Genomic DNA, 25,876 nt, shown 5'->3' with positions numbered 1-25,876 from the left:
CCCTCCAATACTTTTGTCCCACCAGATTTCAGGCCCGAGCTGACAGAATCCAAGTATGAACACCATGTACTTGCAGAAAGGTTTCCAGCATGACAAACTAGCAGCTCCCCAGGCAACCAGGGATGATAACAATTCACTGGCATGTTCAGTAAAATGATTAAATCAACCTGCTGTTAGGGATTCCTCGTATTGTTTTCCTTCCAGAGGCCAGACAGTTATGAAAAGCATCAGAAGTACCACCAGCTAGAGCTTTGTCCGGGTGGGCCGTCAGAGCAGGCAGGACTGATTTACAGCCAGCTCGAATCAAAGTTATTTTAGCCCACAGCAGAGCCCAGAAGTCAAACCGAAGGCCAGCTCTGCACGCCAGACCAGCAAGCTGGTATCAGCATCTCGCTCCACGCTGCTCTTGAAGCCCAAACACTCACGGAGGTCAATATCCTGAGCATCTCTGCTGATCTGGTAAATACCTTACGCAAGGCTGAAGCATGAAGAGGAGCCCAGATTCTGGATCTTGGGATGTCAAATCCGACACTCCCGGGCTCCTGGTTTGAAGCCACGCTGTGCCAGACTTTGCTGCGTGCCTCCGAGTGTACGGGCAGATCAAGGCAAACACCAGCAGGGCTGGGGGAGTCCAGAGCAGCAGCACTGCACCGCTGCTTCCACTTTTCCCTTTTAAATGCATCCATTCAGTCCATTTTCTTACCCTTGGGTTGACCTCAAAGATCTGTTTTGATACCAATTCCTGTACAAACAGCACTCACAGATGTCACCTCTAAAACCAATGCATTCTAGTACCTGAAACTACTATATTAGTCCCCAAACCTGCTTTTAGGCGCTCATCTGGGACTCGAAGACAAACATTTCCAACATCAGCTTCAGAGCCTTGACTCAGTTAATACATTCAGACCATCCAATCCAACCTCCAGCTCAAAGCACAGCCAACACTGAACTGCAGCCAGGTGCTCAGAGCTGGCCCAGGTGGGTCTCCATGACCTCCTTCAGCCCTCGACCTGCCCAGCCTCACCCTAACCACAGATTAAGTGGAGACAGTCTCGACCCTGCCTTGTAAAACTCTGCCCCCTGTTTTGGGCACTAAACACCTTACTGTAAGGTGTCTTCGAAGCCTGACAATGTTTGGTAGCTCCTCCCTGAGGTTCAATGTGGGCAATGTGTGCTGAGGGGACGCTTGTGCTATGCAGACCGTTCCCCACCAAACCCAACCAGGCTGCCATCATCTCCCATGTGGGCGCTGCAAGGCAGAGCTGGGTGAGCTCTGAAGAGAGCAGGGGCACAACCCCTCCGGCACGCAGGAATTTAGCGGCTCTCCAAGCATGACTCCAAGTCAGCAGCCCTGTCTGCTGCCATCTCACGGCTCCCAGACCACCTTCCGTGTACTGAAAGCTCTGATAAGACGCACAAGGGTTTGCTTTGGGTAGCGACGACTCTGATTAGGAGAAGGTAAAGTGCTTCTATGTGTTCTTTCACTGTTATTTGTCTATTCGAGAAATCTTGGGCAGGGGCAGCAAACAGCTGTGCACTTACTCTTTCAACCCTTATTTCTCATCCTGTATCAAGTGCCTTTAGAAGACCACGCTAGTGCCATTTAAACAATTCTTTCAGCAAAGTCAGCACCAAAACAAAGCAAAAAATGGGCTCCCTAATCACAGCTGGAGGTTTCTAGTGCTCAGCAGCAGGCACCTGGCTGAGTGAGGCCTTCAGTATTTGTTGATTCAAAGGCTGTGCACTCCCACCAGAACAGTCAAATAACTTCAGTGGCTGAGCATTTGATAAACTGAATAAGCAGAGTGCTAAAATTGCTCTACCTGCCAGGAAGGCAACCAAAACAAGCTAAATTAGAGCACTGCCCTAGGGAAAAGAATAACTGCATTACCCCTGAAAGCGTCACGGACTTTATGAATCCATGAGGCTAAAATTAAAATCCCACAGACAGCCTACCCCTCACACTCTTATTAAGTGTCCAAAACGCAATCTGACTGACTGTGGCAGTGCCATAAATCTCTACAAACAGACACCACACCTCCAAATCTGCATTACTAGAAACTTGACAAAACAAAGACATGAAATTTCACCATCCCTAAAGCCGCACAGAAGCGGAGAACTTGACAGCAGTTGGCAGGGGTATCGGCATGGTTTAAGAGGACCACGCACACACGCTGCCCTGCCGTAAAGGACTGCAGGGCAAAGCAAGGCCACACCGCTTCCAGCCCCAGCCCAGGCCAGCCATGCCGGCCGCACGGCAGCGGCAGCTACCACAGGCCTCGGGCAGGCCTGCCCTGCGGCTGCTGGGCTGGGGAAGGTCGGCCCCTTCCTCCTGCTCCCTGTTCTGGCAGCACTGAAACAATTTCATGACTTGGTTACTTCAGGATAACGCTGTTTCCTACAGACTGAGCCCGCATGGTGCCCAGCTCCGTGAGCCCACCAGCTTGGGCCGGCCTCCAGGAGATCAACCCAGGGCCTCACCCGGGCATCGGCCTACAGCCGCCCCCACTAACAACCGGCTCGTCAGGAGCTATGCTGCTAATTAATATGTGCTAACCCAGTCAGGTCACACAGCCAGAGCAGCCGTGTGGTGACAGGGACACAAGGAGCCCGGGGCTCCGGCCTCAGCTCCCCAGGCACGTTCGCACGTCTGACCACAGCCAGCAAGTCTTGGGCACGCGCTTCCAGCAGCGCATGTCTGCAGGCGCTGCCGAACAGACGTAATTCAACTTGTATTTACATTTCTGCTGAACGGGGGCCTACAGAAGGGGATGGGAACACGAACTACAGAGAGCAGGAATCTCACCTGGGATAAATGCTGGATAAAAGCCTACAGGAGCTCTTCAACAGCACCACGCAGCCGAAGAAATGCTCGTTCCTTACGAGAGCTTTTCATCTCCCCTTTTCTCATTTTCCAAAAAAAGGTTTAATTGCAAACCTGCTAAAATCTTGTTGTCAAATATACCTCATGGCAATGAGTCCCATGGGTCAATCACAAGTTTTTCTTGAAATGAAGGCTTCAACTGAAGCCTTTTCTGCTCATGCTGGGAATGCAAGTGAATAAAAACCTAAAATCGATTACTTCTCTAAAACTTTACAACTTGACCACACTCATTTTGTTCTAAACAGACCAAGACTACATTTCATCTGTATTCTCCTCTCTCTCCAACTCCCTCTTTGTTCTTTAACCAAAACTGAAAGACAGAAAGACACAGCCCATTTCCCCAGATGTGTAACCTCCGCTTCTAGAAGCATCCTGGTATCTCCAGAGATGCCTTATGCACACCCCATGCCATATTCAGCAGTAAAAGCCAGTCACATTGTCTACAATGCCCCCTGCACCCCAATACAAGCATTCCCAATTCATTTTAAATCAGCAAGGTGTGGGACTGGTAACACTCCCAGAGGTTGACCTGTTCGGCCACGCACTCACCCGCGAGGTGTCAGAAGTTGATACCAAGCTGAAGCAAAGTTCAGTCAATGTGCACCTTCTAGGAGTTAGCTACGTTTTAGTAACAGAAGGAATTCAAGGCTTAGAAAAGTATGCAGATATATGACCCCTGCAATTCCACAAGCAAAGAATAATCAGTAATATATTTAAATGGGCGCTCTGAATTAACAGCTCATTGAGCGCAATGAGGAGTTCACACCCTCCCACCTCCACAGGCTCACACAGACCCTTTGCAGCAGCTTCCGTCTGAAGCTTTCTTCTCAATATCAAACACAGCTACTCAAAATTAAATTAAGACTCCGCTGAAGAGAGCAGAATCTTGAGAAAGGAGAGGAGAGGCTAAGACAGACAGGCTGAGGACATTTCATCTAAACTGAGATGTCTAAAATATCTCGAAAGCTGGGGTGCCACTAAGCCACCATTGTCACCAACAGAGAGAAGAAAGCTCAGATAGCACGGTCTGACTTAACTGTAGACATCTGTCTTCGGGTAAATCACCGCCTGGATGCATCTACCACATGTAAGCAGAAATGAGGTGGACTAGTTCAGAATTAGAACGGTAAAATAAAAATACCTGAATTAGGCAAAACGAAAACCATCTCTGAAATCCCAGCCCAGACTCCTCTCCGCTGCCTTCGCCTGCCATCCGTCCATCCGGCAGAGCCAGGCTTGGCTCCTGTCCTGCCCCGGACCCAGCCGGTGCCAGCGCCTGCCCTCAAGCACAGCAGGACAGATGCTTGGCCACCGGCAGCCGGAGGGAACTGAATCACCACTGCAGGTACGGCAGGGGACTGGTACCCACCAGAAACTTCCCCTGTGCAAGAAGCCAGGTGACCGGCTCAAAGCTCTGTAGTAACCTCAGAACCCTCCAAAAAAAAATAAAAGTCTTAAATATGTTTTTTAAACTTATATCTCTGCTCAGTGAGACAAAACAAGAAAAATATGCAAGTGTTATGAGCATTACTCCAAGCCAAACTGCAGTCATTGCTAGGTTTGAGGGGAAAAGAAAAAAGATCCTACAAGTGAATGCAAAATTATCTGATCTGGAACTTTAACACATTTTCCTGAGCGTCTTGGTACTGAGCACCGGTGGAGGCGAGACACACGGCTGCTCACATCCTGTGAGGTATTTCCAATGCGCTTCTTGCGTGCTCACAGTGGAACGAGGGCAGGGCAGCCTTCAGGTGCTGCAGGGGCAGTGCCACGCTGAGCGAAGCACAGGCAGGACTTAAATGAAAACTCATGATTTGGAACTCCAGTAGGTGACAGTGAGTAGGTGATAGGTGAGTACTGCAAACATTTATATTTATAATACACACATTTCACAGATTTTTATCCTAAGCACCTGCAGGTCACCTTTAAAACACCACAGATAGCACAGGCATTTATCCGATATCCAACTGTCCTGCTGGAAAAAATTTTCAAAAGCGAGAAACACACCTACTTGCTCCTTGGGTTGCAGTTCCTCCCGCTCCTTCCTTCTCAAAGTGAAACAAAATTGTGAAGCAGAGAAAAGCCCAGCTGAAATAAAAAGGTTGCCGAAAAGATGCGAGCTGAAAGAGTACAGACCAGTAAGAAATGGGAGATTGAGATCCTGTGCTCCATTGGAAAGGAAAACCCCACCTCTATCACTCAAGCCAAAAAGCTGAGTGTTTTGAAGCCAAGAAATGAAGAGAATTATAAGTTTCAGGCCAAAGTTCCTCTCTGGAGTGAGTTATTGATGGTCTGGTGTTTTTTTTCCCCGTTTACATCTGTGCAGGCAGATGACATCCATCTGAGAGCTTGGCTCTGTATTTCCATGATGCAAGTGCCACCCCTCCTACTGTCCTGGAGTACACAGGCACCTGTGGGAGCCCGCCTCCCATCTCCTGCACGACCTACCAATAGCCCAAACAGGGAAAAACAACAGCAAAAAAATGTCTTCTGCTATGTGCTCCACACTGAGCTTACACAGGTTGAATAAATGGGATTCAGCTTCTTGCCGATGAGCCACCCACGAATACTGGTGGACTGAAGGCTGTTTAATGTCCTGCATGAAATTAATTTGTTCCTTTGCTCTGGGATGGGGTCCACAGTGTCTTGCGGCCGCGAGGCCCCAACCTGGCCATGCCCGGTGATCGCAGTGCTCCCGCTCCCCGCAGCTGCAGACCCGAGCATGGCGAGCACCTGACGGGCTGTCAGGGCTTGGGTGAACACGTGGAGTGCCTAATGAGCATCGTTTTGTTTTATCTGCTCTCCTGGCTGCCGGTCTCAGCAGGGAATCCCAGTGCTGAGCAGGTCAAGGCAAGGAGATTATTCTTTTCCTCCTTTTAGAGCAGCCATCTCTACACCTGGGAATGCAAAGGTTGCAGCGGCTCAGTGGAGAGCAGCACGTTCCTCACCCTCGGCAGCTTCCTATCTGCAGTAAGAGGGAGAGGAAAAAAAAAAAAAAAAAAGAAGAAAGAAAAAAGGCCCCTCCAGGAATTTAAAACCCTGATGCTCTCTAAAAGCAGTTTTAAGTTTATTTGAGAGCAAAGTGACTGTGCATGTCTCATCCAGCAGCGCTGCTCTTGTAAGGAGCTGCCTCGGGTGAAGTCTGGGAAAGGCTGAGCGTAATGGAGAACTTCGTTACCGGCTGCCCTCCCTCCCTGCTCGCCCTGCTGCAGCTGGAGTGGGGCTTCCCACCTCTGTGGCTGAGGAATAAAAGGAGCAGTTGGCCTTGAAAACTCCAGCAAGACGCGCCACGGAGTTGGGAGCTACAGACTTCAGGAGAACTGAAATCCCTTGCAATTCTTTCAATTCAATTCTTTAACTAGTTTCTGAGTCAGACTACATACAGTACAGTCTAATAAAACTGTTTCTGCTCATCTCTTCCAACTCCCTGCCCCTTTTCCCTGTCAAAGGGGAAGAGAGACCTAAACTTTTACCCACACATAAAACCAAACTGCAATGTTTCCCCACGGATGACAAAACGCAGTCTCATCCACAGCTTTTTTTCCTATGCGCATCGAGCAATTTTACACAGAAGGAGACATTAAGCCTAATGAGCAGCTTAACCTGAGCTTTACACAGCCTGGGAATCAATCCCAGAATCAGAAATTAAAGCACCAGGAACACCTGAAGATCTCGTTCCTACAGATGTATGTTAAATTTATAGTTCAATTACTTCTCTTCTTCGGTGCCAGGATGAGGCTAGCAGAGGACGTGCCAGCTGACAGCAACGGCGCATTGCTGCAATACCTTTCCCTCGAGTAACAAAGAAGGAAACACCACGACTGCATCCCAGCTCCAGTTCCCCCCTGGAGCCCCGACCTCCAGGCTGCTCCCCAAGCACCCCCCGAGGGCTCGTTCCCATGCAGCCACGTCCAAGCCACCCCAAAAGGCAGGCTGGCACGCCGAGGGTGGCCGAGATAGGGGGCACAGGGCCTCACAACGCCCGACTGCAAACTGGGCAGTTCAGCTATCGCTGCACAAGCGTTGGAGCCTTCCCTGCAAGAGAAGACCTTCAGGGACAGTGGCGGTGCCAGACAGCAGCTCGCAGAATCATAAAGCCACCGAAGGGTTTGGGCTGGCAGCTGCAGGCGCTGCTGCAGCAGGGCCAACGTGCCTTGCTTGTGGGGCAGGCTGCTAAATCTCATTTAAAGTTGCAAGCTACCTGAATTCCCTGGCACAGAGAGAACAGAACTTTGTATGTAGATGTGTAACGGACACAAAAAAGCCATTTGGTGAGGCAGCAGCGAAGCTGAGACACATGCTGCCACAGTTCGAATGGGGACCTGATACCAACCTCAGTATCGGTACCGTTCTGAGTCAAGGGAGAGTAAAAAGAGGGTTAAACACAGCAATTCACACTAAATCTTTAACCCAACCAGCAGCTTTAGTCAGCCTTTGGGTCTGAAGTTCCAGCCTCTGGAAGTTTTAGATCTCAGATTCAATATCCACAGATACCCTGCCAAGGGAATTTTCCCAAAGGGAACAAAACCCAGGACAGATCGAGCTTCGTGTTACAGGCGACAGTTCCTACCAAACAAAAATTGATCTGCTCAGCCTAAACCAGGACCCGGAAGCACCAGTAGCCTTGTGGGGATGCCCAGTTCCAGGCATCCTCCTCTGCAGAGGAGAGAGAAGCTTAAAAGACAAATCTCAGGCGGTGGGGTCCTCATCCAGCCCGCACAGCCCATCTCCACCAACTGCTTCCACCCCGCAGTTCGGAAACTGGGCTCAAAGAAAACGTTTCATTCCAACTTGCAAGTCTGCTGTAATGACTTCATGTTCACATCACACTCCGAAATGTAAATTCCTATGCAAACGCTGAACGCTGTTATTAGCGGGCTTTCGCACCGTTAGCTAATTGAACCCCTATGATGATCACAGCTGGTTAACGAAGGTCGGCTAAGAACAATGCATACAGCGCAGTGACCAAGCAAACCATTGTCTTTTACACGTGTGGTATGTTTGGGAAGAAAAAGGACACGATCCGACTGTTACCACAAGAATGGAAACTATGCAGTTCAGAATTCAGGACCCTTTCTGCCCTGCTAACAGAACCGTACAGCAAGCTGAAGTGCCTGAAAGTTGAGCACCTTGTGAAGTCTCAAGACTGCTCCTGCACAGGGAGGGTTCCCAGCTTCTTTTTCACACACAGTCATTTGCTTTTAGTCAAAATCAGTCAAGACATACAAGGCATAAAGTTTCTCTCTTCCAACCCTCATCCTGCTTTTTCACCTCCCTAGACTCTTGACACTTACCTTGAGATCATCCTAGAGCTAAATAAACTCGCATGATGCTCCTGAGCCAAGCAAGGCAAGGGATCAAAGCTCGAGTCTCTGGCCAGAGCAACGCACCCCCACACCGACATCTCAGACTTCGTTTCTGGTCTTCCCAGATCAGAGGTCCACGCGTGGCTGGCGTCAGCAGCAACTCTCACGTGCTTCCAGTTAATACGCAAACACCGTGGCCACATCTGACAGAGCATTCAATATTTTGCTTGTTCTGAGCTTTACTTTCTAACCAGAGCAACTTGACAAAACATTATGCTGGACAGAAGAGAACAAAAAGGCGGTGCCGTACTCACACAGGTCTAAAATAAGTACAAAACTTTGTTTCTAGCTAAGGCTGGGTATTTTGATGGGGTCGGTCCAGTGCTATTCTAGCGTTCTCTTATGGAGAGGAGAACAAAAATAACACCAAATCCCTACAGATCAATGAGAAGTAGATACTCAAGGAATAACGGAGCCACGAAAAGGGGGGAAAAAAGATAGAGGGTTGTGTGTTTCTTTTCTCCCTAATCCCATTGACATTTATTAAGCCCTCAGATCTGTGTGTGTGCCTCTCACACACAGCCACATAGGAAAGACTTCACCAAACTAACACACGCACTGCAGCCTGCAAAGTAAAAGCAAGCAGAGACAGCGCAGAAGCCACGAAGCAACCCTCAAGGGCACGAGGTGCCGAGAGTCTCCCCCCACCAGCCATCCTGCAGCGACTGGTGCCTCTGGGGCAACAGAGAAACTCAAAGGAAAACAGAAAGTTAACGTTAATAGAGAGGAGAAGGGCTAGGTCATCGTGTGGCTCAGCGTTCAGTTAAAACCAGCCACACAGAGGAGGTTCAAAGCAACTCAAGCCTCCTTTGCGTTTCACAGCCACACCAAAGCAGAAGTGAAAATCAGATATAAGTCCGTAGGTGGGTGGAGATGGACGGACTGCAAAGCAACTTTGCATCCGCTGGGGAAAAGCCCTGCTCAGGGTGACACAGGAGGAGAACAGAGCCACTCTTTTCGTGAGAGCGCATCCGAGACCCCTGGGGCACAGAGCACATCTCCGAGCCCCAGCTCTCGTTCCCAGCTCGCCACGTGCCGACCCCAGGAGCCAGGCTGAGGTCTGGCCCCCCGCCCAGGCAGGTGCTCACCTTCCTCCTTGTTGTTGGTGATGTCTTTCAGCAGCTCAGTCTTCATGCAGGCGTCTTTCCTTGTCTCTCCCTTATTCAGCACTGTTCGCTAAGGGTGGGGAGAGAAGGGACGGGGGAGAAAAAGAGATTTCGAGGTTTAGCTCCGTGTCCATACACACGCTGCGTTTAAGCCAACAGACGGTCATGGACATATCCTGTTTATAGCATGGGCAAACTCATTCTGCCAAATAACGCTGCCAGGAAACTGCCAAGGCGCAGGTCAAAGATAAAGGGCTGGAAGGCCTGTCCCAGCCGAGCCCAGCCCGCCCCAGGGGCAGCGGGGCCGGACCTGCGCTCGGCCGAGACTTCGGGTCCCCGGTTAAGAGGCAGCCGGGCAGTTCTGAACGCAAAGGGTCTGGGAACCCAGCCCAGGGTGTCTGCACACTGAAAAGGTCACGAACGGCATCCCGAGGAAGTGACCCTCACTCCCCCAGACCGCTTCAGTCGTGGGTGGGAGGAGGCAGATGGACCGCGTTTCTCACCGCGCACCATTTATCCACCAGCAGGCCGAAGTACGCGCCTGTACCTCTGCTTGCTGTAGTTCGGTCACACGTAACTCACAAAGTGCAGGCCGCCAGTGAGCTACACCTAATCCTACATCCATGTTTATTAAAGCTCATGAGCTCACTTTTTAATTCCATAGAAAGCAATTTTTCTTTTTTTTCCCCCCTTTTCTTTTTGTGCAGAAAGGGAACAGCTGCTCTCTCCTCCGCCTTTCACACGCCTGGCGTCGCGTTGCCGGATCAGGTTTGCAGCCCTAATACCTCTCCTGTTGCCTTTTTCTTGGGGGGGGGGGGGGGGGGGGGGGGGGGGCGGGGGTGACCAGACAAAAAAGCTACCAAAACAAAGGAAAAAGGTATTAAATAAAACAAAACAAAACACAGACTAGAAGAGGTCCTTTGCCACAGCTCTCTGGTTCAGCAGACGAGCCCGGGGAAGGCGCGATGCCAGCCCCGGGGCCGGGTGAGGCCGCCAAGGGCTCGCTGCGTGCGGCGCAGGAGGAGAATAAGCCCCGGTCAAGCCAACTGTCGTAGGCCGGCACAGAGAGCAGATGGTGCCTGCAGCCATGCAAATCGAAAGGTTTAAGGCGCGCTGAGCGATAAAGGGGGAAAAGAAAAACAAAACACAACAAAAACAACGAGCCTGCCCATCTCCCGCCAAGCAAGCAGGAGATAAGAAATACGCAGGAAGGCCCATCGGCCTCCAAAGCACCGCCAGGCAAACCGGGCCCTGCAGCGAGCCCTTCCCCAGCACCATTTGCTGCTTGAAGCTACCGGGGGGACGGGCCTTGGGGTCGCCAGCAGGAGCCAGCGCGTGATTTTTGCCTGCGCGTGAGCCCAGGGGCCGGCCGTGCTGCAGCGCGGGCTCTTCGCCAGGGGGATCCCGGGCGGGCAGCGAGAGCCCTGCAAGGGGAGCTCAGGGCACCCGCGGGGCGCACGGAGCTGGCACCGCGAAGGATCGCTCCTCTCGCGAGCAGGAAGCTGTGGGCGGCCGGCACCGGGGCTAACACCGCACGTGGCCACGGCAGGAGGAGCTCGGGCAACAAGCACGCGGCCTTCAGGCTTTAACAGAGAGACAAAAACCGAGCTCAGGGTGTAAGCATTTGAAACCTCGGCTCAGCCAAAGGATCGGACAGCCTGACACAAAGCACGCTTCCAACAGCTTCCATCGAGAACCGGCCACGGAAGCACAGCCTCACGCTTGGGCACAGGTCAGCCGTTCTTTGCTAAGCCAGTGACACACGTCCTTGCTGCGAGCATCGACAAGTAAATCCTTCCTCTCCTCCGCCCAGACTTCTTGTAAACTGGGAACAACTCCGCTTCCCTGCCGGATTTACCCTGGTGCAAGAGCAACGTGAGGAGCCGTGACAGGCCGCAGCGCTGTCGGGAGCTCAGACCCGCAGCTCACCCGTGGGCACGAGCAGCCGGCCCTGGCCAAAAAGATGGAGCCTCAGCTCATCTCGCGGGGAGCAGCCGGCCCTCCCGACCCTTGTTACAACAAAGAGAGGTCTGGGCATCCCCGCTATTGGACTGACTCCTACTGAAAGCCTCGGGGTTTCCAGCAGGCCGTTCTCATCCATCTGAATCTTTGTTTTCCAAGCAGCATCCCCGCTCCACCCAGGATTCACGCTCTCCCTTCCACGGGGACGTTGCTGCTGCTTGGACCACGAGGCCCGAAGAAAAGCCGCTGCAGGAACCCCGGAGCGGAGCAGACCTCGGCAGCTACGGAACACGCTCCCTCCTCTCTGCAATGAAGAGGAGCGCGGAGCTGCCCCGGATCCCGGCCAGCGGCGGGAGCTCTCGAAGCAGCGTTCCCAGCGCCGAGAGGCGCCAGGGAGAAGCCATCGCTTCTTCACGTTGGAGTAACAGAGCTGGGTGCCGAGGCAAGGCCACCCGAGGTGGCTTCCGAGGGGCTCTGTAGGGCAGAGCCCCAGCCAAGCGGCCCTGGCCAGCAGCAGCTTTACAACCTCCAGGCACCGCTCTGGATCAAATCAGAACCCAGCAGCGCGGCGCACGACGCTACTGCGCCTTCGCAGCCCTGCGGGGGGGAAAAAAAAAAAAAAAAAAAAAAAAAAAGAAAATGAGGCCAATAAAAAAAAGATGGCTGTGGATTTGGAAGCATTCTCACCAAAAGGAGGCTACAGAAAACCACTGCAAAGCCCTCGAAGCCTCTTCCCCAAGGCCAGGCGCTCTCCCACCCGTGCTCCATCACCCACGGCGGGCGGGAGGCAGCACCCATGGGTGCCCGCCGCCCGCCGGCCCACGGCAGAGCTGCCCATCCATTCCCACCGGCCCACGGCTCCACCCAGCCGAGTCAGCAGCAACTTCGCTGCAAGTGTCAATACCTCCATGTTTGGGTGGCTTGCTTTTCCCCCCTTAAATTCAGAGCAAACTTCCCCTTCTGCTCACACCCCATGGCCCAATCCGTCGGCTCCTGATTGGCAGGGAAATCCTATACCCACCCTCCCCGCCAGAAGTGTCGGCTCTTGCAGCAGTCCCAACAAAAGCCAACTGCCAAGCTCGGGCTGCTTCACAATAAAAGTCTCGCACTCTCCTTTTTTTTTTTTTTTTATTTTTTTTTTTCCCCCCTTTTCCTGCAGCCGGCTGCCTCCGTTCCCCGGCTGACCCCGGGCTGATTGTTAACCTCCAGCCACTGGAGAGCCTCCCCAAAGGTTACGTGCCACGACCAACGAAGCGTTATTCCCCCTACCACGACCTTTTATTTGTAGGTTTTGAAGGAAAGAAAAATGGCTGCGTCTTAAGAAAGGTGTTTGAAAGGGCTTTAGAAGCCACGAGGACCCAAGCAGAGAAGCAAGCGCTGTTTTTAGTCTTTCTTCTCCAGCTCTGCTTGCAAAAAATAAGGCTCCCCTTCCTCCACGAGGTCTTTGGAGGGGATGGAAGAGAGGTCAGACCGAGGAAAGGGTCTGCAGCGCTCCCAGGCAGGCAACTACAAACGACACTGGTGCCTTTAAAACAAAAAACAACAACAAAAAGAGCAGAGCTGGGAAGCACAGAAAGAGCCTTCTCATCTCAGCCTCCTCCTTGGCATTTTCAGCAGCCATCCGCGTGCCCTTCGCAAGGGTCCGAGCAGGCTTTACAGCCAAAGACAAAACACGCACAGCAAAGCCCCAGCACACTGCAGCTTACCAAGCCCAAGAGAGCAGCTGGCTGCATCGTGACCCAGGGCTCTCTGACAGCAGACCAGGAAGGAGCGGAGGTGGATGTGCTAAGATGCCTACCTTCACCAGAGTCCCTTTTTTCTTTTTTTTTTTTTTTTTTTTTTGTTTCCCTTAAAAACCAACCTCCTAGGAACCTGAAACTTTGCAGCAACGTTGTTCTGATCTGAGGCAGGCAGTTAATGCAGGTCGCCCTGAGAGAAGGCTGCCAGCAGGACGACCGACCCCTCTCCAGCTCCGCCGCACAGAACCACGTGCGGGAGCACCAACGCACCGGGCGAGAGGGACGGCGCCGACCCCGCAAGCCCTGGGGCCTGGAAGCCCCAGACCAAGAGGCCGGCACCCAGGGGACACCGACCCCCCAGGGGTGACGCCGCCAGCACACGGGTCCCCACGAGCCACAGACCCCGCCAGCTCCCACCCGCCAGCCACCGGGCAGGACTTCACCCCCAGCACGGCGGCGAGGTCTGCGGAACGCACTGCAGCACGAAAGGGAGGCAAAGCTCCCGAGAAATGATGCAACTCCAGCAGCAGCACATCCCCGTTCACTCTCGTTTTTCCCTCCCGAAAGAAAACCAACAAACCCAACTTGCTCATAGTAACCTTTGCCTTAAAGAGAAGGCAAGCGTTTTGCAGCTAGTTACATGGGAAACAATGATTAAGAAAACACTCGTGGAAAGACAGCGCTTCTCTTGTAGGCAGGAGGAGATGGCTGATTTCACACTCCAGCACTACTCAGGTCCTGCCGTGCATGGGCAAGGTCTGGGATCACCGCTCGTGGGGGACGCTGACCGCAGGCCCGTCATTAGAAGCAGCAGGAGAAGCATTTGATTTGGAGCAGGACGGAAACGTAACGCCAATGTACCTGGCCTACAAAGCGGTCACCAGTCTCAAAGCTCCTTTTCCAGGTTAAGGCCACTTCCTTATAAGCCTCGTGCAATCATGTGAACATGGAATTTTATCAGCAGCTCACAACAAGCACTCCTCTCAGCCCGAAGTTTGTCCCCAAATCAAACAAGACCTGCAGTTCTTTTGTCTCCCGAATCCCTCCCGTCCAGGCTCTTCCTAAAAGGACAGAAACATTTCCTTCTCTGCCCCCATGGCTCCCTCCTACTCCAGCCGCGCAAATCAACTCCCCAGACAGGGGGAAGGGTAGAAACGAGGCGCAAGTCCCTGCATGCAAAAGCTGGGAACAAGGAGACACTTGCATGAAAGGCAACAGGACCTCGTATCGCACAAGGCAGCCCACAATGGTGCTCAGGCTTCTGGCAGGGGGGTTTGCAGAGCCCGAGCTCCACGGAGCTCCTGCAGCGGCGAGGCCATGAGCAGGACAGAAGCTCTGGCACGGCCGCAGCGACGCCGTCTCGCTGCTTCCATGCTGGGAAGCGTTGCGCCCATCTAACTGTGCCCCAGTAGAGTTAAAACCAGTACGACTTGTATGTGCAGACAAGTGTAAATCCAGAGCAGACAAAGACATCTCCTCCTTCCACTGGCTGAGGTTAGCAAGAAGTACACCTGCTGCCTGCCTTCTCTTAGCACCAGGGAGGGGCAGCAGGGAACCCTAAAACGGAGCCAAAGATTCCTCGTCCTCTCTAGCAGAAGCAAACCAGCCATTTCAGAAACACCAAGTCGCCAGGAAGGCTCAGCAAGGATGAAACCATAGCACCAAGAAGAGCCTGGAGCGAGCAGTCTGCAGCACCCTGGCACACTGGGGCGCAGCAGTCACCCCATCAACAGCACCCAGGCACCTCTTCGGCCTCCACGCTCCTCTTCCTCCCTCCCCCAAACCACCGCAGCCAGAGGAGCAGCTCCCTCGCCCCTGCCCGGCCCGGGGACGCCGGGCGAAGGGGCTGCTGCTCCAGGCCGGAGCCGAAGGAGGTGGCCCCAGCCCAGGCGCTTCCTTGGGAAGGCCCTCACCCCGCGCACACCACCTCTTCCGTGCCACCTGCAGCCACAGCGACGCCTGCGAGCCGGGAAAGCAGACAGGGAGAGGAAAAAAAGGCAAAAAACAACACAAAAGTTGCACCCTAGGGCCTGTCCCTCTAATAGCTACAGCAAAACCTCACCAAGGCTTTACTCTCCTGGAGGGTGAGAAAGGCACGCAGCGCTGCCCAGCACCCGAAGTCCTAGAGGTGGCAGCTCCTCACCACCTCGCCTCCATGGCCTACGGGCTTCGTCCTTCGTGGGGCTTTTTTTCTGCTCTGTCATTAAGAGTGGAGCCTGGTCTTTTCCTTCAATCCCAAGAATTGCACTGAATTAGATCATCTTTCTCGGCTCACCTCCCCCTACAGGCAGCTCCCGAGCATGCTCAGCTCGGCCTGGCGCTGCCATTTCATAACTGCATTGTTTACAGACGCACACTGACCTGCCATTTTTTGACAGTAAGAGAGGAGCTGGTGTTTGCAACCACGGTCGCTCACAGCCCCTGCTCCTCGCCACCGCCGGGGCGCAGGCGGGCTCCTGCCTCGCAATAAAAATCCAATTTGGAGAAGGGAAATTGCAAAGTGTGGAAAGTCGCAGGCTATTGTTCTTGTTGTTGTTTTTCGCCTTGATTTAGGTCAAAATCCACCTGCTCTGAACGCGCAGTCTAGGAGGAAGAAGTTAACCCCTCTCTGGGGCGAGGGGAGCACAGGTCTCGTCCAGCTCAGTGCAGAATGCCAGCCATGATTTCAGCTTCTTCGAATCACAACTGTGCTTCGATGTCACCTAAAAATATAATGCTCAGCACGGTCTGCCATCCTCCGTCAAGCCTTCCTCTGAGAAAGAAAGGGTTGGAAATATGGTATTTCCCTTGAATAAACAAGTTGGCTTAGTCCCAGCACATACAGTTTTCTCCTTTAAATGCAAACCAGAGTATTTTTGCAGGCACACAGGAAAATGAGGAGAGGAGGAGGGGAAAAGTTCCTCATTTAACACCAAGAGCTCCATGAAAAGCCTTGTAAGGTTGCTCCCAGTCCCTCTCTGTTCCAGTCCTCTCCCCGTCTGTGCTTATCACACTTCCCAGGTGAAAGCAGCTCTGAGTTATGCTGGAGAGAAAATGCCAGAAGAGCTGGAGGTTTCCTCATCCTTGGAACAAGGACAATTTGTGCAAAGCTTCCTTTACAAGAGGCACTGTGCTGCTCCGACACAGTATGGCAGCGTTGCAGGGAAGACGCTCGCACGTCAGATCTTCTTAACCCCCACCGCCTCTCCCCTTCTCCACCACTTCCACCAGGCTTCCCCCTCCTGAGGGGACTGAAGGGAAAAAGTATAATTACCAGCTTTGGGGGAAGCAAGCTCGTATTTTGGATCCCAGAATATTTTTAAGACCTTGCTCTGTATTTTTTTCCCTACCAATATTATTTTTTTTCCCTTTTTTTTTTTTTTAAACACACATTCCAATTAACCTTATACAGTGCATGAGCTTCTCTCCCGCTGCTTTACTGACTACTGTAAACCCCGCCAGGCAGAGCTGTGCTGCCCGTCCTCCTCCGCTGCCCCCCTCCAGGTCCAACGCCACCAGAGAGCAGAGCCAGACATTTCCTACGCCGCAGAACAGACCAAGGACTTCAAACAGGCACCGGGAGGGGAGGAGGGACGGACGGACGGATGAATCTGCAGAGGGCCGAGACGGGACGTCAGGGGAGATCACGTTACGGCTGCTGGGGTCTCCTCTGCGAAGAGGGTTTGATTTCAAAACTCATTTAATTTACAGTAGTTGAAAAGAACCGGCTGAAAGTGGTAGTTAAGGGTTATAAATTCAAGATTTGCTTCCAAATCACTGACACTGCAGTTCGCTGCAGGAACATATGGTCCTCCGAGCCTCGAGAGCAGGGAGCGCACGCTGCCAGAGCCCCAAGTCTTTGGGCTGAACCAAAAGCAAGAGATTTCTCCCATTGCAGGGCGGTCGCTGCAGCACTTCCTTGTCCTTTAACAGCTCCAGGAGCAGGATGGGCAGAAGGAAAAAATTAAGGGGAAAAAGAGAAAAGCACAACAAAAAGCCGCACCAGGAATCGAGTCATCCATCCCTCCCCCAGCCATCCACAAACCAGCTGGCCATGACAGCGAAGCTCCTTAAATGTCCTTGTTTACCTGAACGAAATAGCTCCCTGCCATTGTACAAGCAGCACACGATCCAGAGATGGCACCGGGCGGAGGAGGTGGCTCCAGCACCCCCGTGCACACCCCGCAGCAGGATCCGGCCCCCGCGCTGGAGGGGAGCGGTGGCTGCGGCATGGCCCGCGCCGAGGATGCCTGGGCAGCCCGGCCGGATCCTGAGCCCCCCCCGCCAGGCCTACAGGGAGACGTTTGGATAACTGGGGGGCTGACCAGCTGAAAATACATCCCATAGGAAAATCCAAAATCTTCTTGCAAAGAGGGGTGATAAAAAAATAAGGTGAAGGGTGGGAGAAGGGCGTTGTTTTTTTTTCCCAGAGGTGACCACCACGGGTGGGCAAAGAAAGCGCCTGGGCTCGGGAGGCCTCATGGTTATTTTGAAAGGCTGGTGGAGGCTGCTGATGTTGGAGTTAAACGAACTTCAAAGTTGGTTCAGTAGGCAAAGGGGAAATAAAAAAAGTAAAAATAAAAGGCCCATTTTTAGGGCTATTAACCCTTACTGAAGGGCAGCATGGAAGTCCAGACCTGGGCTTGCTCTCCTCCCTCCAAAAAGTAGGTCAGGCTTTCCAGCACGGTTTTGCCAACACTTTCAGAAGGCACCAGCCAGCGGTACCGGAGCACGAGGTGCTTTCGGCAGTCAGTCACGTAGCCTCTGGTGGTGTGGCTCCTCGGCCTTCACCCCGCCAGCACAGCGGCTCTCCGGGGCACGAGCCAACCAGGCCACTTCCAGGCCTTCGCTTGTCGCTTCTAGCAAGAAACCTTTCCTCATGACTTCTTCCAACGCCCTTTCCTTCCACACGTTAAACAACAACCGGGGAGCATGCTGCTAGTTGAAAGGAGACAGGCTAGATGCTCAGAGGAGGCACCGTCGCCTCCCGCGGGCCCCCTCACACCCACAGGCGTGCTCCTGAATGCCGAGCCCCACAGCAGGGCCGGCACCGCCATGCCCGGGGCTCTCCTCACGCAGGCTCGGAGCCGGGTGGCTGCCCCAGGCCCGCCCAGCACACCAGAAAGCATCTGCGTTTAACACAAACAGCAAAAAAATGCCAACATGGCAGGGCCAGGGGGCTGAATTTTAGCTAAATAAGCTGCAGGCCTGGGCCTCCTGCCATGAGACCAACCACGGACGTTTCATTTTAATCAGCTGCTTGGATTGCAAGCTACCACCAAAAGAAGGGGGGGAGGGGGAGGAGGGAACACCCAAAAATTTGTTTTTTTCCTGGTAAAATAATATTTGTTCTTCCCACCAGCCTCAGCAGAGAGCTGTAGGCCTGGCTGGACCCAACTGAGGGCTTCCAGCCCTGATCCAGCAGCCGGGGTCCTCTCCTTCTCTCCTTCCCCTTGGAGCAGCCCAGAGACCCCAGCCTCCCTCCTCTCCTCTTGCCCACGGCTGCTGCAAGCAGGGAGGGCTGCTGGTAGAACCAAATTTTCCAGAGACTTCATGCTTTTAAAATAAATAAATAAATAAATAAATAAGCACCAAAAAAATTTTAAAAAAAATGATACCCCCAAACAAGCCTCCCCACTCCAGAAGACAAATAAAAGACTGCTTGGATACAAAGCCCAAGCTTTCCCAGAGCCAGGTAATTCCGGATGTACGTGCAAGGCCATGGAACAGAACAAAGTCACAATCATAACAACACAAAAGAGCAGTCAAAGGCTGACAAGGCAGGCTCCAGGCTGCTCCCCAAACCGCCCCTGCGCCCTGCCCCACGTGGCTGCCTTCCTGCCGCGCTCCCTCCCTCGCACGGGGCAGGAAAAAAAGAAAGAATTGACAAAAAATAATCCAGCCATGATTATCTGAACTGTCTTCCTCCTCTCCGAGGCTTCTCCTTTCCCACCTGGCGCCAGGCTGCCTGCGGCCACAACCGGAGGGAAGCTGCTATTTATGAGGCATGGGAGATGGACACTGCGAGCTACTGTACCTGCAGACATCTGTGGTCTTCTCCTGGGGAAGACTCAAAGAGTTGCATATTCCAGATCCTCATGAGCAGTGATTCAGTTTCTGCTCATGTGATAAAAGCTCCCTCTACAGAGTGAGCATGCCCAGAGGAGACCATTTCACTGCTCCCTCCAAGCTGCAGCCATTTCACAGAGAACCTGCAGGCTCCAGCGTCCATTGGAGCGGCGATCAGCCCGGGCATCCCGGGGACGCCCCGGTAATGCAGATCATCTGTCAACTTTCTGACAGGGTGCCAGGCCTCAAACTGATCGCTCGCCTGAAAAAAAAAAAGCCTTTTAAGCCCAGAATGTGTTCAGTTTCAGTGGCCTTCAAGAGTAGCCCTTGCCCACAAAAAAAAAGGGAAGGGGAGCAGGGATGGGGAGGGATGCTGCATGGCTTGGGGACATCCCTGTGCTGATTTCGTTTTGCTTAATCAGGTGTCTGTCCTGCGAGGAGGGGGATGAAGGCACACGGGTTAAACTGGTTAAGTGTGCAGTGTCCAACTGCAAGTGAATTTGAGATGTGATCTGCTGAGCTGAAGGGGTGCTGGTTTCCACTGCGGGGATTTATAATACAACATGACCTGGTACAACCAACCTTAAAAGCGTATCACAGGCACAGTCATTAAAAAGAGAGGGGAAAACATAATGAAGAGATAGTGAGTGCACTGTGAGGTGCAGTAGCTCTGAGCTCAGCCTATGTCAAACCATATGATACAGCTGGCCCAGCCAGCTAGATAAAAGAAGGAAATTTTAGCTTCAAAATAAAAGTTGTTTGTCTCTGTTCCTCTGAACAATTAAGCACAAACTCTTGGCAACCTTCGTAGCTGCTCAAGCTCCCGGTAAAACGTGCAGGAACATCTGCGAGCAGAGCTGGGCTGGGAGGGAGGCGAGCGCCCGGCCGGCCCTGGCGGGGAGGCAGCGCAGCGGGGTGCCCGCGGCCCCCTGGGACCGCCCGCCCGGCAGGGGGAGGGCGGCCATGGCGAGGAGAGGCGAGGAGGAAGAGGAAGCTCAGAAACGGGCTGTGGCACCTCCCGGCTGCTCTTGGCCAAAGCAAAGCAATTCCTCCATGAAATCAGAGCACAGAGGACAATTGTCTTTAAGGCTAAGTGTTAAAGTGAAGACGAGCTTGGCGTAGTGCGTTGCAGTGGGCTTGGGGGGGAGGGGGCAGGGAACAGGCTGCACAGTGGGAGGAAAAGCCACAGAAACCATGGAGAGGTTTCGAGAAGCCCAGTGATTTTATTTGCCTTGCACCTTGCATGAAAAGCAGGCATTCAAACCGACGCCTTCAGCACAAGCATGAAGCCATCGGCTGCTCTGCTCTACCCATCCCCTGCTCTGCTCTGCTGAGCATCGCCAGCGTGTCCTGCTGTTGCGTTATCGCAGCCTGGAAGCATCAACAAGCCACGTTTTCCCCAGACCAAGCAACTACTTCACCACTGTGTCCATGCACATTTGCAAAGCGGCAACAGTTAAAGCAGCAGAAGAGCCTGCCGTGGGTCTGCCTCGGCTGCAATGACATTATTTTTCTCTCTGCACTCTGGAGAAGTTTCACTCCTAAACAGTTAAAGCACACAAGGCTGAATTGAGATGACTGAAATTCGTAGAGAATGAATATTCGGGATGACAGTACAAAGCAAGGATCTCTCACCCACTGGGTTTTTGTTTGATGTAAATTTTAAGTTTTAATATACATAAAATGAGATTTTGCTGGCCTTTCTATCAATCACTGAAAGGTAGAGAAGTAACTAATTTAAGACAATCCCAAAAAGCCCAAAACAAAAGCAGACTGGAGCTGTATTACCCACTGCATCGAGAGATTACTGTAGTTCAAACCAAAGATGGCTGCGTCGATGTGTCACCCTTCCTTGCAGCATGAAATTACCAAGCTTTCATCAAAAACACAGAAACAGAAACGAAGATATTACTAAGTGCAAAGTCAGCGAGCTACCACCATCCACATCCCTTTGCAGAGAGCAAAGGAGGCCGGAGACCCACGCTGCAGCGCTCGGTCCTCCTGCACGCCCAGGGCCGTGGCGCTCCCCACTGCATCTCAGCGCTAGAGATGTTTTCACTGCCGAGGTTAAAAATATACTGAGAGCAGAAGCAACCGGAGACACTTTTCACATCTCATGTTCATCCTTGAAAGCATTAAAGACATTAAAAAAAATTCAAAAAAGAAAGAAAGAGGAAGCGGCTCAGGCTAGTGCAGATGCTTCAACAACCAACCCAAGCCAAACAAGGGATCCGCATCACCCCAGCACCTCCTGCCCCAGCCCTATCTCCCCACGTTGCAGAGCTCTGGGCTCCCTCCTAACAAGTCCCTGCAGGACACACAACCTTCCTTCGCCCCACGACACACGGGTGGCATGTCGGGAGGGATGAGCAGTTTAACCGTTCAGGGACCGTATGCAGAAGCCCGCTGGACTGCGCTCCCCTCTCCTGGAAAATGAAATCCGTCTCCAAAATGGCTGGGGAAGGGGGGTTGCTCACACAACAGCCACACCCCACAAAGCTTTCCCCTTAATTTACCCCAAGCAGCTCCCCCTTTATTTACCCCAGCAGTTTCCCCACCTAAGCATGCCCACGGGGGGGGACAGTGCAGCCCTCCCCATTTCAAACCACGTCCTACCAGGGACCAGCGGAGTACCCGGTATTCTGACACCGAGCCTCCCTGGCCTTGGTTCTCCCATGGAAAGCTTGAAAATCCCTTTCAGAAATCTCACGTTTCCAAGAGGAAGGCAGCAGCACAACACAAAGGACACTGGGTTCCTCGGGGCTTTTGCTTAATTACACCATTACACACGGCATTTTCACAGCTCCCTTGCAGTGGAAACACAAGTGGGAGGCAAGGGGAGATGTTGCTTTTCTCTAGGAAGAACAATATTTAGCTCCGCAAAATGCAGGGGTTTCTCCTCGTTTCCATCAGGCTCCTCTCTCGCTTCAGACCCTCCACTTGCTCAGATCCAAAGCTCACTTTCAGCCTCCTCAGAAGCGATCCCATAAACACAACGAAACAAACCACCACCTCTCGAGGGGCTTTCAGTGTAAGAAGAGCATTTCTGCTTGAATCCTGATTTGCTTCTGCCTTGCTAAGAACCGCTCCTCAGCTCAGCCACAAGCTCTTAAAATGCCTCCTTGCCTCCTCAGTGATTATTTACAACATTTCCTTGCCAGAATGCCCATTCCCAAGACACAGCAAGTGTCCTCAGCATCCTCCAGGAGAACCGAAATGCCCACATCCAGGCTCAGGTAACAGCTCTGAAGGAGCAGTCACTCATTAATGCACACTTCTGGAATCACAATTTTCTCCACCTTTTGAAACCTCTTTTTTTTTTTTCTCCCAAAAAACATTTTCAAGCCACCTCCTTCCCTCCTGCTTTTAGTTTTAGAAAACTGCCTTTAGCTAATAAGAAACATTAAATGTTCCCTGGGACGCTGTGTTGAATACATCACACACACCAAAAGAAGGAAAAAAAGAAAAAAAAAAAAGATGCTGTTGCGGCAGATGTTGAGATGTAAGCTCTCTGGAAGACGTTGCTATGTTTTGATAAGAATATGCAGTGAGTATTTCATTTATAGGGCAATCCTAGAACTTTATTTAGAAGCATATTGGCCAGACAGCTGTAATTCAGAGCATACCGTAGTCCTAACAGTTCCCAATTATAAACTGCCTCAGCTTTAACTGATAGTAACCACGGCTCCTTCTGTTCTGGAAATGTGAAAACACCATTCCTCTCCTTCATTCAGCTCTTGCACACCAAGAGCTCCCACCACAACAAAAACAGCCTTGCTCGAGAACGGTACTAAACAGCATCCCTTGCACACCCCATCTCACCATTTGCTCAACGGACAAACGGTTTATGGGGTTATTTTGGGGCCAGGAGGTGGGGTGGGAGCAGCACAAAGCCATCCTGCTTATTAGCAGTCTTCTGCCTGCTTTCCTGGCAGTGAAAATGGCCGCTCGCTTCCAGCCTCGCTTGTGCTGCAACGCTCAGCTCAAACACCAGGGCTCGGTGCGGATCCTGCCCACGAGCCTCACGTGTTCAGCGGTTCCCTGTTCTTTGACCTCACACCTATTTTTTTTTTCAGCATTAGGGCATTCACGTGAAAACAAGAGAGCTCTTCACTGGCAGAGAATCGGTGCTTCATGGCGCTTTTCGCTCTCCCCCAAAATCGCGAGTACCGCAGTCGACGGCTCTACGAGCGATTCTGCCGACATCACGCGTTTCTGCGAGGAGCAGAAGGAGCAGATGAACTCCTTAAACACAAAGCTCCTGCCTTCATGCAAATATCGCTAGTTAAGAAGAGCGGAGAAATAAAGCAAGCATGACGTGTGTACAGAATTGGCTCTGAAGAGGCTGCTTTTCAGCAGCTGCCATAAGGTGGCAGTGGGTCTTTAAGGCTACCTTACACCTTCCGCACAAGCACAATAGGAAATTATCACACCAGTGGTTTTCAGCATCTGAAACTGTTTAATCAAATTTCCTCATCAAGGGAGCCAGACCATACATGAAAACTTGGGCCCAAGATCGTTTCAGTGCCAGAGTCACACGAGGAGAAAAAGCCACCGGGATCAATTTGGAAAAGCTGTAAATGCAGCCCCGATCCGAGCCAAAGGAAATCAAAACCTTTTACTTTCAGCGTACAATTACAATGCCGTTTATTTTACATAAACACTTCTCTTTGTGCATTCATCCAACCACAAACAAGCCAGCATCCATTAAAAAATAGCGAAGCTCGCATCGCCGGGAAGCTGGGACTCGAGCTGGCTTTCTGCAGGGACTGCACAACCAACGCCTTCGAGCTCGGCGCAGAGCTGCCCCACGGCCCAGGTCACGCAGAGGCTGGATCCTGCCCTGCCCCATCTCTTGCAGCTCAGAGAAGGAGGTGGAAGCGTTGGGTATGCCAGAAATGCAGAACTGGGCAGCAAATATGCAAGTAACTTTAGGTGGCAAAGGGACCCATCACACAGATTGACCTAAGTCTGCGAGACCATCACCCGGGAGGGAGCAGTAACACAAAGATGTACTTATTGCTCTTCATCATGAGCTGAACTGCGTGATGAAAAGCAGCATGAGTGGCCCTGAAGAGCAAGCCACCCTGCTCACAGCATGCAGGCTGAAGACTGTAACCTCAGAGATTCCTGCTAGTGAAAGTTAACCACGGAAACTTTGCAATACCAAAGTCTTCCTGAGGCCCTGACACAGCAAGCCTTACCTTTAGAATCACGGAATATCCCGAGTTGGAAGGGACCCACAAGGATCATCGAGTCCAAAGGGACCCACAAGGATCATCGAGTCGACCTTTGCTCAGACCTGACCGACGCCACCGTGGACACCCAACAGCACCGTTCCCAGGGGGCGCAGAGGCGGCCAGCCCCTCCTGCCCCACACAAAGCCCCATCTCCCCTGCCCCTCGCTGACACAAGCCTGGGAGCCTGCCCGAGTGTCCCAGTGTCACCACGGGGCCTGCTTGTGGCGCAGGAGGGGTCAACCAGCTCAGCAGCACGGAGCTGCTGGTGCCTTCCATCTGTGAGAGCCGGCAAGCGCACGCACGCTGCACGAGCCCAGCCTCGCACACGCTCCCATTCCTTCCCCAGACTCACCGGCCAACACATGAAACCCAGAAAGCAACGCACAGAAAAAATCATCATCATCATCATCATCATCATCCCAGCCAAAGGAACAGACACTCATATTCCTTCCTTCCCTTGCAAATCTGTAAGGGCCGATTTGGCAAGGTTTGTTTGCAACCCTTGGAATGCAAAACAAGACCGAGGACGGGAGCTGGAGTTTGACATTCCTTCGCCCTCCCACGATCAGGGACGAACCTGGCCTCGGAGCGCAGAGCAGGTCGGTGCCCTGCGAGGCCTCCCATTAATAACAATTAGCACCTGAGCGGTGGGGCCGCGCTCGCACAACTTCCATGGGGAAGGCGCAGCCCAGCAGGTCCCCGCCGCCCTGGCTGCCAGCCCTGCCCCTCGGGGCACCACCCTGCTCGCCAGGCCCCTGCTTGATAGAGGGCAGCCAAGGTCAGGGTTTTCAAATCCTCCCCGCTGATCCGCGGGAAGCAGCACGAAGCCGGCCGGTGGCAGTGGTTGAACTGTGCTGCGCCTGAATCGCTGCCCAGAGCCGCGCTCCCGGAGCCACCGCGGCCCCGGGCAGGGCAAGGGCACGCAGCCGCCCTACCTGGGCGCCGCGGCCGCGTCCTCCCACGTCCCGACTGCAGGCCAATTCCTCCTCCAGCCACAAATCCATCTATCTATCTCCCTCTATGGGTGCAGCTTCCACCCCGGAGCATGCTCAGTGCGGGCTGATCTTCAGCCATTTCAGAGCTTAGATGAAATGTGAGCGTAAGGAAGCGTCATTAGCAGAAGGGGGGAGAAGAAAAAAGAAAAACGAAAGGGAAGGTGAGGGATTCACGGGGATCCAGGAGACCTTCCTGCTCCCACCAGCCAGGCCAGGCTCTGGCTGCAGGGCTCGCAGGAGGGATGAGGCTGCGAGCATCTCGCTTCAGAACAAAGGCAAGGCAAGTCCTGGCTCAGGCAAGCCTTGTGCAGAAAGTAGTAGTGCCTACAGACTCTTGAGCCAGCATATTTTTCACTCTGGGCCTTCCACAAATTAGTGTTTTTCACAAAATGCCATTAATATTTCCCCCTCAACAGGCTTCATCTGACGCTTTCAGCTTGCAGTGCAAATAGCGCTTCCCGTCCGTCCTACAGCTAAACCCACAGCTCCCCATCCCATGTAACCTGGACAATTTCAACTCCATTTACAAGAAACTC

The 25,876-nt window shown here is 52.7% G+C and overlaps 1 protein-coding gene across 35 annotated transcripts in view; it reads right to left on the bottom strand.

Annotated features, from left to right (window-relative positions):
• EHMT1 (euchromatic histone lysine methyltransferase 1) overlaps positions 1-25,876 on the bottom strand; it is a 115,884-nt gene that overhangs the window by 52,657 nt on the left and 37,351 nt on the right. For 23 of the 35 annotated variants that reach the window (XM_040531912.1, XM_040531932.1, XM_040531940.1 and 20 more), the window contains one exon: positions 9,339-9,426. In XM_040531912.1, the coding sequence (XP_040387846.1) occupies positions 9,339-9,426 (88 nt within the window). Of the gene's footprint in view, positions 1-8,178; positions 8,202-9,338; positions 9,427-12,222; positions 12,355-13,179; positions 13,200-15,119; positions 15,308-15,418; positions 16,225-19,073; positions 19,300-25,280; positions 25,301-25,876 lie in introns of those variants that run through there. The other 12 variants (XM_040531910.1, XM_040531915.1, XM_040531934.1 and 9 more) reach the window with 9 other exon arrangements.

This window comes from Cygnus olor, chromosome 19, assembly GCF_009769625.2.
Source record: "Cygnus olor isolate bCygOlo1 chromosome 19, bCygOlo1.pri.v2, whole genome shotgun sequence".
In the NCBI taxonomy this organism is placed as follows: domain Eukaryota; kingdom Metazoa; phylum Chordata; class Aves; order Anseriformes; family Anatidae; genus Cygnus; species Cygnus olor.
This window is presented reverse-complemented; position numbering and strand designations above follow the sequence as displayed.